This window comes from Scardinius erythrophthalmus, assembly GCF_964197995.2.
Source record: "Scardinius erythrophthalmus genome assembly, chromosome: 9".
Taxonomy (NCBI): Eukaryota; Metazoa; Chordata; class Actinopteri; order Cypriniformes; family Leuciscidae; genus Scardinius; species Scardinius erythrophthalmus.
In genome coordinates, this window is record NC_138229.1 from 24750165 (window position 1) to 24762784 (window position 12620).

General features: G+C 37.3%; 2 protein-coding genes across 5 annotated transcripts in view; both read left to right on the top strand.

Moving 5' to 3' along the window:
- The window catches only part of arhgap29b (Rho GTPase activating protein 29b), a 38207-nt gene extending 29248 nt beyond the window's left edge, over positions 1–8959 (top strand). For all 4 annotated transcript variants that reach the window (XM_081374007.1, XM_081374009.1, XM_081374008.1 and 1 more), the window contains 10 exons: positions 45–217; positions 905–1036; positions 1951–2049; positions 2514–2677; positions 2765–2953; positions 3044–3181; positions 5013–5239; positions 5411–5714; positions 5820–5922; positions 6978–8959. In XM_081374007.1, the coding sequence (XP_081230133.1) occupies positions 45–217; positions 905–1036; positions 1951–2049; positions 2514–2677; positions 2765–2953; positions 3044–3181; positions 5013–5239; positions 5411–5714; positions 5820–5922; positions 6978–7906 (2458 nt within the window). In that variant the 3' untranslated portion in view covers positions 7907–8959. The remainder of the gene's footprint in view (positions 1–44; positions 218–904; positions 1037–1950; positions 2050–2513; positions 2678–2764; positions 2954–3043; positions 3182–5012; positions 5240–5410; positions 5715–5819; positions 5923–6977) is intronic.
- Positions 8960–9695: 736 nt separating this feature from the next.
- The window catches only part of abca4b (ATP-binding cassette, sub-family A (ABC1), member 4b), a 51995-nt gene continuing 49070 nt past the window's right edge, over positions 9696–12620 (top strand). Inside the window, exons 1-3 of the mRNA XM_081374350.1 lie at positions 9696–9847; positions 10867–10977; positions 12413–12506. Of these exons, the coding sequence (XP_081230476.1) occupies positions 10912–10977; positions 12413–12506 (160 nt within the window). The 5' untranslated portion in view covers positions 9696–9847; positions 10867–10911. The remainder of the gene's footprint in view (positions 9848–10866; positions 10978–12412; positions 12507–12620) is intronic.

Consider the following 12620-nt stretch of genomic DNA (forward strand, 5'->3'; position numbering starts at 1 on the left):
GTATTTTTATAAAGCCTGCTTTAACAAGTTTCTTTCCTTTCCAGAATGTCCCTTCATAAGAGGTCTCAGAGCAGCACCCGCTCATCCCATGGGAATCTGTCACAGGGTTCTGTTACCTCTGCGGATAACCACAGTGCAGATGAGGTTGAGGGTACCGCACAACCCTGCAAGACCAAAATCGCAGAGAGACAGTCCAATAGCAGTATAGACATGCAAGGTAGGAGATGTTGTATCTTTGTCAATAAAGATTTAGGCTGGTGACTAAAAGTTTGTAGGTTAAGGTTTACAATGATAAGTGTCTGTGGCACTAAATGGAATGAGAACAATAATAACATAATTCTCCTTCTACCATTGTTTGGACAAACAGATAATCCTGGCCCAAACTCAGACAATTGGTTGAGCCAAAGTTGCTACTTCAGGCTGTTTTTACACTCTTTGGGGGACATCAACCTACTCAACTTGCATTTGTTATACTCTAAAACTCCAAGAAATTTATTTTCTTTCCAGTTAAACAAAATCCTAAAATGTTTGAAGCTTTCCAAACAAATGTGCCTCATAGTTGCAATCTCCTGTACAGGTTATTAGCTTTATGGCCACTGTGGGTTTTTTACCCAGCGCTGGCCGTCCAAAGCAGTCAGGATTAAGGCCCAAACCCAGATGGGCTCTCGGCTTCCAAAAATTCCCTGGTGCTATGACATCATCAGCCTGCTGGATTACAGCCTGAGCATTCTGGCTGGATGACTAAACTAAAGAATTAAGAACATCATTTGAAAGCTATGAACTAAGTGAAACATTCAGGCAGACTGATTCCCCCAAACACATACAGGACTTTCTCCCTCAGTTTAATGGAGACTAGAGATTTTGAATAGAAAGTTAATTCTAAGGTCAATTCTGTGTGTTTTAGCGTCAAGGACGCAGGGTTCACAGCGGGCCTGGAGCTCAGGCAGTGCTGGTGGTGGAGGGATGTGCAGTGACTCAGAGAGTGCTGGAGGAAGCAGCGAGTCTCGCTCCATGGACTCCCCCACAGCCAGTCCAGGTGCTTTTTCTGACACACATTTCATCCTACTATCCGTTTCACAATATGGGACATGTCTTATATGAAATACTTAATTTAAAATATATCACAAGTACATCTAAAAATGGCTTCTTATATCTGTTCATTTTCTGTGTAATATCTACTTATTCGTTCATTCATTTCACCTTGTCTTTGCCAAAAATAGCCTTCTTAACTGGCATTAAACAATATACTATTATTTCCCCTATTTATTTATTTATTTATTGACTGATTTCATTCATTTAGTTATTTATTCTATTCTGACATTAAACAATATACTACTGCTTCTACTATTTTCCATGCCAACATTACCACAGAAAGTATACATTTTATTGTTTAGGAAAAGATTTTTATAAATGTCATAAAAACATATTTTTCATTAAACAATTTACAACAGATAATTTATAATGTTTGTAATGTGCAATTGTTGCTGGAAATTCTACAGCTGTTGTGGCAGTTATCATTTCATGAATGCAAAACCTCATTTACGCCAGCCAGACAACATGACCTTAGTGACATAGTTGCATCAGCAGAATTGAACATAATTTGCTAAACAACGTTCACAATATCACAGAAAACCAGGCATAAAAGCATATGTGTGATCAACAAATCGTTGGGATGTGAGAATATAAGCAATGACCTAATCAGGCATGTGACAGTTTTGCCAGACATCCTGAAATGCTTTCACTCTGACCAGGGGCATCAGCCATTCTTATTGTTGAGCCTTGTATATATTATATCCCAAAAAGAAGTTCCTCTAAAAATATTGCTGTTTTAGGCACGTTTGTAAGTTTTGATTGTAAACTGGTTGACCTAGTTCTCATTGGACAGGACGGAGAAGTGCTCTGCAGGAAGGAAGTTTCTAATGTGTGTGTTTGTGTGTCTTCGTGCTAAAGGGGATTTCAAACGCAGGCTTCCCAGAACTCCCTCAACTGGTACCATGTCTTCTGCAGATGACCTGGATGAGAGGGAACCACCTTCCCCATCAGATAATGGTTGGTAGTACAAACTGAATAGCGTGATTGTGGCCGTCTGTGTTTATAGATGTGTGACACACGCAAGTGCTGAATTGCTCGCACCCATGTTTTTTTCTCTGTGCAGCTGTACAGATAGGCTTGGTGTTGACACTGGCGAAATGCCACAGTTAGCAGTTCCTGTCTCTCCACCAAAAGTGTTACATTTCAGTAATAATTGTTGAATGTAAACACATGTTAGACTTAGGAAATACATTTGAGGAAATGGAGAGATGGTTGTGCTTCCTCAAAAGTACCAAAAGAGTCATTCATTAAATCGGAATACAAACCGGAATCATTACATTTCTTTTAGTTCCTATCCCCACTCACATTTAAAACTCTTGATTATCCCATTTCCAAACCAGAACTTCGTTGATGGGCCAGAAGAGTGTTTTTAAACTATTTGCAAATTAGCTTTCGAAACACATTGTCTCCTTTCGTCTCAGGCCTCTCTGAGATGGTGTTGGAAGCGGCCAGTTCTCCCGGCCCTTTCCGCAATACTCAGATGTCAAAAGCAGCGCACACCCACAAGTTGCGGAAACTGAGAGCGCCTTCCAAATGCAGAGAGTGTGACAGTCTGGTGGTGTTCCACGGGGCCGAGTGTGAAGAGGTACGTCATCATCATCAACGCCCACACTGATTCAGTTCACATTGTTCAGTAGAGCCGTTTGTCATTCTATAATCTCTTATTCCGTAGTGCTCCTTGGCCTGTCATAAGAAATGCCTGGAGACTCTTGCCATTCAGTGTGGTCATAAGAAGCTCCAGGGCAGACTGCACCTGTTCGGGATTGACTTTGCCCTAGCTGCTAAGAACAGTCCCGACGGCATCCCCTTCATCATAAAAAAATGCACCTCGGAAATCGAGAGTCGTGCCCTGAACATTAAGGTAAAGAATTGAGATGTAACTGAAAGAAATTGCTTTAATTCAATGCTTGAGTCATCTTGTTAATGACGCCCACTTTCGGTGCATTTCAAGGGCATTTATCGTGTGAATGGGGCGAAGTCTCGTGTGGAAAAGCTTTGCCAGGCCTTTGAGAATGGAAAGGACTTAGTGGAGCTTTCTGACCTCCACCCACATGACATAAGCAACGTTCTCAAGCTTTACCTAAGACAGGTGTGGTGGGACAAATAATCCCGGTTTCATCATGTCTTTATGAAACTTGACATATTAGAGTGCAACAGTGCCCGCCTGGTTTTTCAGTGTCCATGGTTTCAGATTTTTTTCAAAGTCATTGAAGTTATAAGCCATGAACCAACCAGCTATTAGGTGAATCACAACATTACAAACTTAGTTTTGAAGCAAAATAAGTATTTGAAAATCAAATTAAAAGACAAAGCTACAAGACTGTATACTTAATGACTTTAATAAGGTAAAGAATTCAACCTAATGAAGCATTGCGAATGACAGTAATACTTCCTATCCTTTTATGTATTGTAGCAGTTACCCACGTGTGTGGTGAATATGAATGTAATGAAATGTGATGCGTGTAATGTATGTAATTAAAGCATTGTGAATGTATTGTATTTTAGAATTATTCTAGATGTAACAGGTCATATAGAAATGTTGATAATCGAGTCCACAACAAATTTCCCTATTAGGGACAATAAAATATATTTAATTTCATAATCCAAATAAAAATGATGGATATATCTAACTATATTGATTTAAACCTGTTGGTTGTATATAGAAACAGTGTATTTTACATGTATTGCAAAATATGCATATATATATACACAAATATTTAAGTATTTTGAGAGCGTAGGGAGACTGTCTTGATTACATTATTCACAGTGCTTCATGGCAGTGGGCGGAGCTAAAAAGATCTTTTGGCATGGTTTGCTTGTTGCGATTCTCTGATTGGTGGAGATTTCTCTGTAGAATCATGGAGTTTTTCACCAGGAATTTAGCTGTTAAACATGATTATTTAAAAAGTAAGTTGAAACAAAGTGGGCTGATGGCTTCAACGAAAGCATATACCATCGATTAACAACCTTGTAGCTCACAGTAGGTCTTTTTTTAAGGGTTTATATGTTAAAAATCAGTTCCTTATAAGGAAAATGAATGGGATTTTTACTAGCGGGACTCCACTGTTGCACTCTAGTGCAGCAGTCGGGTTTCGGAAGTAAAAAACTCCATTCAATTTCTCCATGGGGAAATTGATTTTTAATGATAACTCATAAAGCTTTAAAGAAAGCCTTACTGTGAGCTATGCGGTTGCTTCTGTTGAAGCTGTTCGTCCACATTATTTCAACTTACTTTTTAAATAATCGTGTTTAACGGGAATTTGTGGTGAAAAAACGACATTACCCATGATGCTGTACAGAAAATTCCACCAATCAGAGATTCGAAACAAGCAAAATGTGCCAAAAGATCTTGTTTGTTCCGCCAACTCTCATGAAGCACTGTGAATGATGTAATCAAGTCAAGATGTAATCAAATACTTAACGTTTGAATATATATGAATATTTTGCAATAAACTTAAAATATATTATTTTTATATAAATAATCAACATCTTTAAATGAGTGGTTTTAAATGTCTTGTTTTTAATTTGATTATGCTGTTTGCAATGTTAATAGGATTGTAGTTATTTCTATCACTAAAGCGTTAAAAATTATTTTAAGTCTTGTACCTTTGTATTTTTGTCAGATTTTCAAATACTTTTTTGCTTCAAATCAAAATTTGTAATGTTATGATTCACCTCATAGCTGGTTGGCTTGGTGCATGGCTTATAACACTTTAACAAAGACTTTTTAAAATCCCTATGGGAGAAATGAATGGAAAATATACTTATGGAACCAACGCCACTGAAAAAGTAGGCGGCCTCTGTTCTACTCTATAGGTTTCCATTGCTTTTCTCATTTAGAATTATTTTTTTTTTTATTTTTTTTTGTTGATCGACATTGCCTGTAAAAAAGAATAATGTTTTTTTGTTTTGTTTTTCAGTTGCCAGAGCCGTTGATTCTGTATCGGTATTATAATGATGTCATTGGGCTGGCAAAAGAGACTCAGAACCTGGATGAGACTGACTCTGCTAAAGAGAAATCACCAGGGGAGCAGCTGTGCCTCAGCATTGAGCTTAAAAGAGTTCTCTTCAAAATCAGAGACCTTCTTCGCCAGCTTCCTGCAGCCCATTACAGAACCCTGCAGTTCCTCATCACACATCTGCACAGGTATGCTAACACAAACCATAAACATAAGCATCTGTAAAATAAAATGAATGTTGCAAAAAGCAGGAATCCGTTGTCTGAATCTGGTTTCATTGCTTGTTGCTTGAAGCCCTTAAATGTGTTTAGTAAGAGTGAAATATAAATCCACCACTCTAAAACATCATTGTCCTACAGAGTAACAGAGCAATCTGAGGAGAACAAGATGACGGCTAGTAACCTGGGTATCATCTTCGGTCCCACGCTCATAAAGCCAAGGCAGTTGGAGACGGAAGTGTCGCTGTCCTCTCTGGTTGACTACCCTCACCAGGCCCGCATGGTGGAACTGCTCATCAGTTACCACCAGATGATCTTTGATGTCCCCCTCAGCCCTGTGTCTCCCACCAGTCCTACGGCATCACAGGCTTCACTTGTGCCCAACATGCAGGACAAAGAGCCAAAACTCAGCCGCCACTCCCGATCTCTAATGGATATCAAAGAGGTGAGATGAGGCCAGAGAACGGAAGCTAGACCTCACTTGCTTTAAGGACATTTTTAGGAAGTGTTAGCATTTATGATTTGTGATCTGTGTTTATTCTTCTTACAGAGTGCGAAAGTCTACAAGAGACACTCGTCTGTGATTACCTCTGCACAGCTTATGGAGGAAGTGAAGGAGATGAAGACAGGGGATGATAGAGCGCAAACACCTGGTTAGTATGAGTGTCTCTACTCATCTTTGGTGAAATTAAAACTGATAAACCATGGCAGCATGAACATTGTTTTTTTTTTTTTTTTTTTTTAAACATTGTAATAATACTGATAATCAGTGTTGGGGTTATGTAATCAGATTACTTTTTTTCAAGTAACTTGCAAAGTAATGCATTACTTTTAAATTTACAACCAAATATTTGAATTACTTTTTCAAAAAAGTAACGCACGTTACTTTGTTTTCCCATTTATTGAGTAAGAGCTCTCCTGTCCCAATTTTGAGAAAAATCGTGATTAAGTGCAGAGGCGAAGTTCTAGACTAAATGTGAGCATGCATATACTAATCTCACTTGCACAAAAACAGATTCAGTATTCATCAAAATGAATAAAATCAGTGAAATAAAAATCAGTGAAAGAATACTACGCAAACCTCCAATAATTAAATGTTAAATTAAACAAATATTTTTATGCATTTAATCTCAATTTATTGATGTAAAGTTATTTATTGTTGTACTTGCTGCTGCTGACTTTTGACAAGTCAGTTAAACCATAAGCAAAAATGACTTTAGATTTTTAGTTTGTATTAGTGAATTAAGTGTTGAACTTTCTTCTCCTGCATTCTATTCTTCTACAATCCAGAATGACAGCACAGCTGAAAGGATTGTTTGAGCCGTGCCCTCCACTGTACACTTGTGAATTTGCATTTCCTTCAGCCTTATTATTAAAATTTTGGTGTGAAAGGCCTTTACATTGAAAAAAAAATCATTAATAAATATTGGGTAATTGTAGTAATAACATGGTAATAACATGCAAAACTTTGAAAGCTTTGTGCATTTACTATGATATATATATATATATTTTTCAAATACTATATGATTTTTAGTTTAGAAAAATATGAAGTTATGACTGTTTTATAAACGTATGTTCCACTGGGTCAAAACTGACCCGGAAATGCAAAAGTCGTATTCAGATTTTAAATGCAATAAGAGGTTACTGAGAGTCTCTTTTGAAAGAATAGTTTGTATAATGAAGTTTAACAGTATTTTCTTCTCTCCAGTGGGTGAGGGCTCAGATATAAATGGGGTTGACTCATCTTCTGTGGACATGCAGAAGGCCACATCTGTGTTCAGCCGGCCCGGTGCCAACAGCCGATTGGTGCAGCTGCGTCCCCAGCGCTCCAAGCAGGTGTCTCGACCAATCAGCATGCCCGTGGACCGACTGCTCAACGAGCGCAACAGCCGCAGCACCGTGGAGCATGAACACTCGCCTGCCGCCATTCAGGAGACCACTGAACCGGAGAAGCCTTCGACACCACGACTCTCAAACTATCACAGGAACACCTTCATCGACACTCAGACACTGAGGAGGACATGGGACAGACAGTACAGACATTACGATGTGACACCCAGAACTGCAATGATAGTGGCCAACCTGCCACCTTCTGGCGGGCTGAAACCGTCTGAAATTAGTGTTGTACCCCACAGCATCGCTGCTAGAAAAGATGGTACAGGTCAGTCCAGCGGGGCCCCAATATCCTTCCGAGCTCCACGGACACTAAAACCACCTCCTGGAACGTTCTACAGACCTCCATCAGGAGGCCCATTCAGGTCATTTGACTCGCTGTCAAAAGCCGTTTCAGCAGCACCAACCACTACTACAGGAACAGTTTACACAACAGCCATTACCATATTACCAACAGCAGCAACAGTCTCCACTGCAGTGACGACGCCCCCCGCCACACCAACAACACCGGTGACTATCGCTCTAACGCCCAAGCCCAATTTTACAACAGTGACAAGCACTGTATCAGGAGGAGCGGAAGAAGGACTGTCGGAAAGCGAATCGCAAAGCCCCATCACGCTCTCGCCGCCTCAGTCTCCAGGATCCAGCGCTGAGGAGTTAAACCCAACAGACGCCAAACCCCTCTATCAGAGACGCAGTCGGCGTATGCAGGAGCTGGAGCAGCGAGAGGCACATTTTGTTTAAAAAAAAAAAACCTGACTGCTAAAAAAGCCAAATCTGTTGGCTTCTGGGGTTGTTCACTAGGGCAGTTTTTGTCACGCTTGGTACAGTATTCTCCTGATATGTGACAGTGACTGATTCCTCCACAGCCCTCACAATGTCAATGTTAATACTATCTACGGCTTTATATCTGTATGTCTTTTTGTGCCATACTGTATATATGAAATTGTTTTAATATCCCTTTGAGAAAGGGCAAAAATATTACAGGAGAGGTGAAACGTCTCCGTGAATTTTTTTCCGGATTACTAGCTCTTTGTTAATGTCCCTTTAAGCTACTGTATGAGCCGGAAATATCAGCAAAGGTCCAAAACATTTGTGACATTCACTTAACTGTAAGTGAGCACACACACAAATTTTATGTTATTTTTGTATATTGTTTCTGAACATTTATGCCAAATGTGTCTCATTCTACAGACACTTCTATATCATTAAATAATCAGTTATATTAATGTGTTATTAAAATCAGAAGTTCTGTGTAATAATTGTATCAACTCAACAGGAGTGTTTATAGTGTTGTCTGTACTGTAAATGTATGGCAACCTGTTTATTGTGATGCACTTGCTAAGCCTAACCACCGCATCATCACTGCCTTGACATGATGTAATACAGTTACTGCCGGCTGTTTTTTGGTTTTATAGTTTGTCTCTCAGAAACGCTTCTGCTCTTGCGTGTTTTAGGCTGCGTAAGTGCATCTGTTTCTGAGTTAAATATGCATTTGTTTTCATTTTGTACACATAACCTTCTGCCATAAACACAACAACAATTCTTGAAGACGTGCAACATTTGCAATTAAATGTTTAGTGAAAACTAGTTTTATATTTTCTGCACATATTTCTTTTCTGTTTTGTCCATTTACATGTATTGTAAAAGTGGATTAAATATAAAGACTACATTTTTTAAATTTCGGAATGAAAAATGGCCACTGTGATGCTATGGGTTGTTGCCATGGGATTGTTATGCAGTCGCTGAGGTGTTTCAGGAGTTCACACTTGCATATAATTAAATAGAGTAAAGGTTATGCGTATTTGGCGTGCTTTCCAAGGGGATAGAGTTTATTTATTTATTTATAAAAAAAAATGTGTGGTTGCTAGGTATATTACTGGTGGTTTATTACTGGCCCAAACCAAAAAGATATTGTCGTCACACAGGGTTTGAGTCCCTCGCAGTGTTGTTATTGTTAACTAAATCTAAAACCAGTTATTATCATTTTTGTTTATTGAAATAAAGCTGAAATAAAATATAAATATTAGATGAAAGGCTTAAAATAAAACTTAAAATTAGAAATGTTGACTTGGCACTAAAAATAAAATGCGTTTAAGTTTAAGCACTGAAACTGAATTTAAAAATAGATTAAAGCTAAATTTAAATATCATTTATTATGATTTAATCAGGTGAGAATGTTCAGTATTTCTTGTCAAAGTTGAATTTAGCTGCTGTATTTTATGTGTCCTGCTTCTTGCCTATTGTCCTCACTCCCTGTGTATCTGTAACTGTCCGGGACAGACTCTGTCCTTCCTCATCCCTAATTAGACACGTCACCTGAGCTCCAGCACTGAGCTGCTCAGCTCTGACTCATCCAACAAACACAGAAATAGGAGATATGAAATATAGCACACATACTCCAAATGCCCATATAATACATAATATAACACAACACGCATTATTAGCATCTCCTAATCCATCGATCCACCACATGTACATGTAAAGAAATAGTAGTCATGTTAAAATGGAGGGCTTTGCTGATGGCCAAGTTAACCCAGCAGATTAAGGCAATCAGATTAGTGGTATCACCTGAGTCAGTCAGGAGCTGCAAGTTTGGTTGTTGTGTTTCAGTGACTATCATGGACTGTAATTATGTACCTTTACATGCGAATATTGAGGGACTCAAATCTTTTCAGCACTGAGGTAAGCATACCATTTTTTGGTCATACACTACTGTTCAAACGTTTATGATCAGTGAGATGTTTTATTTGTTTTGGTTTTTTAAAGATTAGTACTTTTATTCAGTAAGGATACATTCAGTTCATCAAAAGTGACAGTAAAGACATTTATAATTTAACACGATTTCTATTTCAAGTAAATGCTGTTCTTTTGAAACTTATTGTTTCTAAAAGAATCCTGAAAAAAATGATCACGTTTTACTCAAAAATATTGAGCAGCACAACTGTTTTCAACATTGATATAATAATAACTGTTTCTTGAGCAGCAAATAATCATATTAGAATGATTTCTGAAGGATCATGTGACAATGAAGATTGGAGTAATGATGCTGAAAATACATATTTATATACATATACAAGAGACTTCCTTCAAAAACATTAAGAAATCTTACTGACACCAAACCTTTGAACAGTGTACATTCACGACAGGTTAAAGTTGTTGGCCTCGGTAGAGAATAGCATGTTATACCTGAAATAAGGCATTTTAATTCTATCATCATCAAGTATACTTGTAATATAACTGTCAAAAGAGACTCTGTAAGATGAAACATTTGTATCTGAACCTGAACTCAAAGAGCTTTAATCAGTGTTTGTGTAAAAAGATCACTGTGGAAAATTAGATGTCTTACAGACATAATAACAGCTCTGTCTGTGACTGTTTTGGTCTTGCTGTAGTCATTGCTGTGGCTCAAAATAGTTCAGTGGTTCAATGCTAGGCCCACATTTTCCTTTAAAGATTTGTGACCCAATTTCACATGACTAACAAACAAGTCTCCAAGCACTAAAACTGCTGTTTAATTTTTTATTTATATATATAAAATTATAAAGGAATGACTTTGGTCGTCGAAAATCTGATCACATGGTCACATGTAAAGCTCTACAATGCTAACGGTATTTATCTGTCACTTGATTGATTTACTATATGCTACAACATTTCTGCAAGTTTTCTCTCAGGTAAGAGTGTAGTGTGTGATGTGTTGCCAGGTTTGTTGTGTTTTGGTGACCCCTGCAAGGGGTTGAGTTGGAGCCATGAACACAAGCAGCAAGATCCGTCTGCTGCTGTGGAAGAACTGGACACTCCGCAAGAGACAAAAGGTAGCCTACAATTAACCGATTCAACGGAGTCCGGGACACAAAACAATCATCATCGCAGGCTGTAGTTTCTAAAGCCTCAAGAAAGACAGCTTATATTTAGCGCGCTCTGTTTATATAATTTAATATAAGCCTCAGATATTTGGTTATGAGTGCAGGATTTAGGCAATGAGGTGTGACATACCACATAAAACCAAAATATAAGACTGAAGCGGAAAACTGAGTGATGGATAAAGCTGGGTTGATTCAACCCAATGTTTGGGTCAAATATGGATGAACCCCTTCTTATACTGTCTATGAACCCAACCGTTGGGTTTAAACAATTGAATTAAAAAAAAAAAAAATAAACCAGCGGTTTGGTTTTGATAAAATTTTGATCCTAACAAACAAACCAGCATTTTTTTAGAGTATATATTTTTAGTAAATAATGTTTGTACTTTTTTTGTCGACTGTTTAACATCAGGGCAACACTTTTCAGTACGGTTTATGCATGATTTCTATAGTACTGGTACCAAATCGTTCATTTGCGAATTTGGAGAATTTTATTTAGATTTACCTGTCAATATTTGATATCAAATGTTAGCCTACATCCTCATTTTGCAAATTTTTACAGTGAGATTAGGCCTACCCCTATCTCAAAATGAATCTGTATCTGCAAATGCATATCAATTTGATCATACTGTATAAAATGTTAATGCTTAGGCTAAATTCATTTTTTTTTTTTTAGTTTTTATTGTTTTCTTTTCCATTTATTTAGACAAAATAGTATAGAATTTTAATATTGGCCATTTATCAGTTGAATAGCCATAACATGAAAATAATTATTGTTTAAAATTGCTGTATAGTTATTGTGCATCCTTTAATTCTTTCAAATTAATCCATTAGGCTATGTGTTTATGACCTAACAAAGAACAGTAATTCATTACAGTATTTAGTAATCGAGGCCCACAGAGTAAGATATTTCCCGTATTTCTGTGGTAATTATGACAAAAGCTGCTTGTTATAAAACTTTTTACCATCAGAAACTGAGAGTATTGATCAAATAAATGATATAAATGAATTAACTAGCCTACGATTCATTTTGTGTTTTCAGAAGGTTCTTCAATAAAAACAAAAGTTTTTGAGTATAGGGGGTGAAGAAGTATCATTTCAGTTTTATCATCTTCATTTTTAATTTATAGTTAGATTGTTTTAGTTTGTACAACTTGAAATGGTACAAATGCATTAATGTATAAAATAACATTTTATAAAGTAATAAATACTTTAAATAGTACAGTATTTATTAATGTGAATAGTAAAAATAGTATTGTTTATTGTTAGTTGATGATGTTTACGACCTGAGCTTTTTTTGTATTACAAAGTGTTACCAGCATTGCTACAATCCTACATTCAGATCTGACGTGTTTCTGAACATACTGCTCTCTTGTTGTGTGTGCAGATTCGCTTCCTGGTTGAGATTCTGTGGCCTGTGGTTTTATTCATTGGACTTGTCTGGCTACGAAAAGCAAATCCCTTGTATCGCCAACATGAATGTAAGAATACACATTAACGTATTTAGTTAGTTCCGGTTGTGCAATGTCACACTCACAGCCACATATTGATAATGATAAGAGTTTTTAAATAACAAAAAGTTTCCAACAACATCT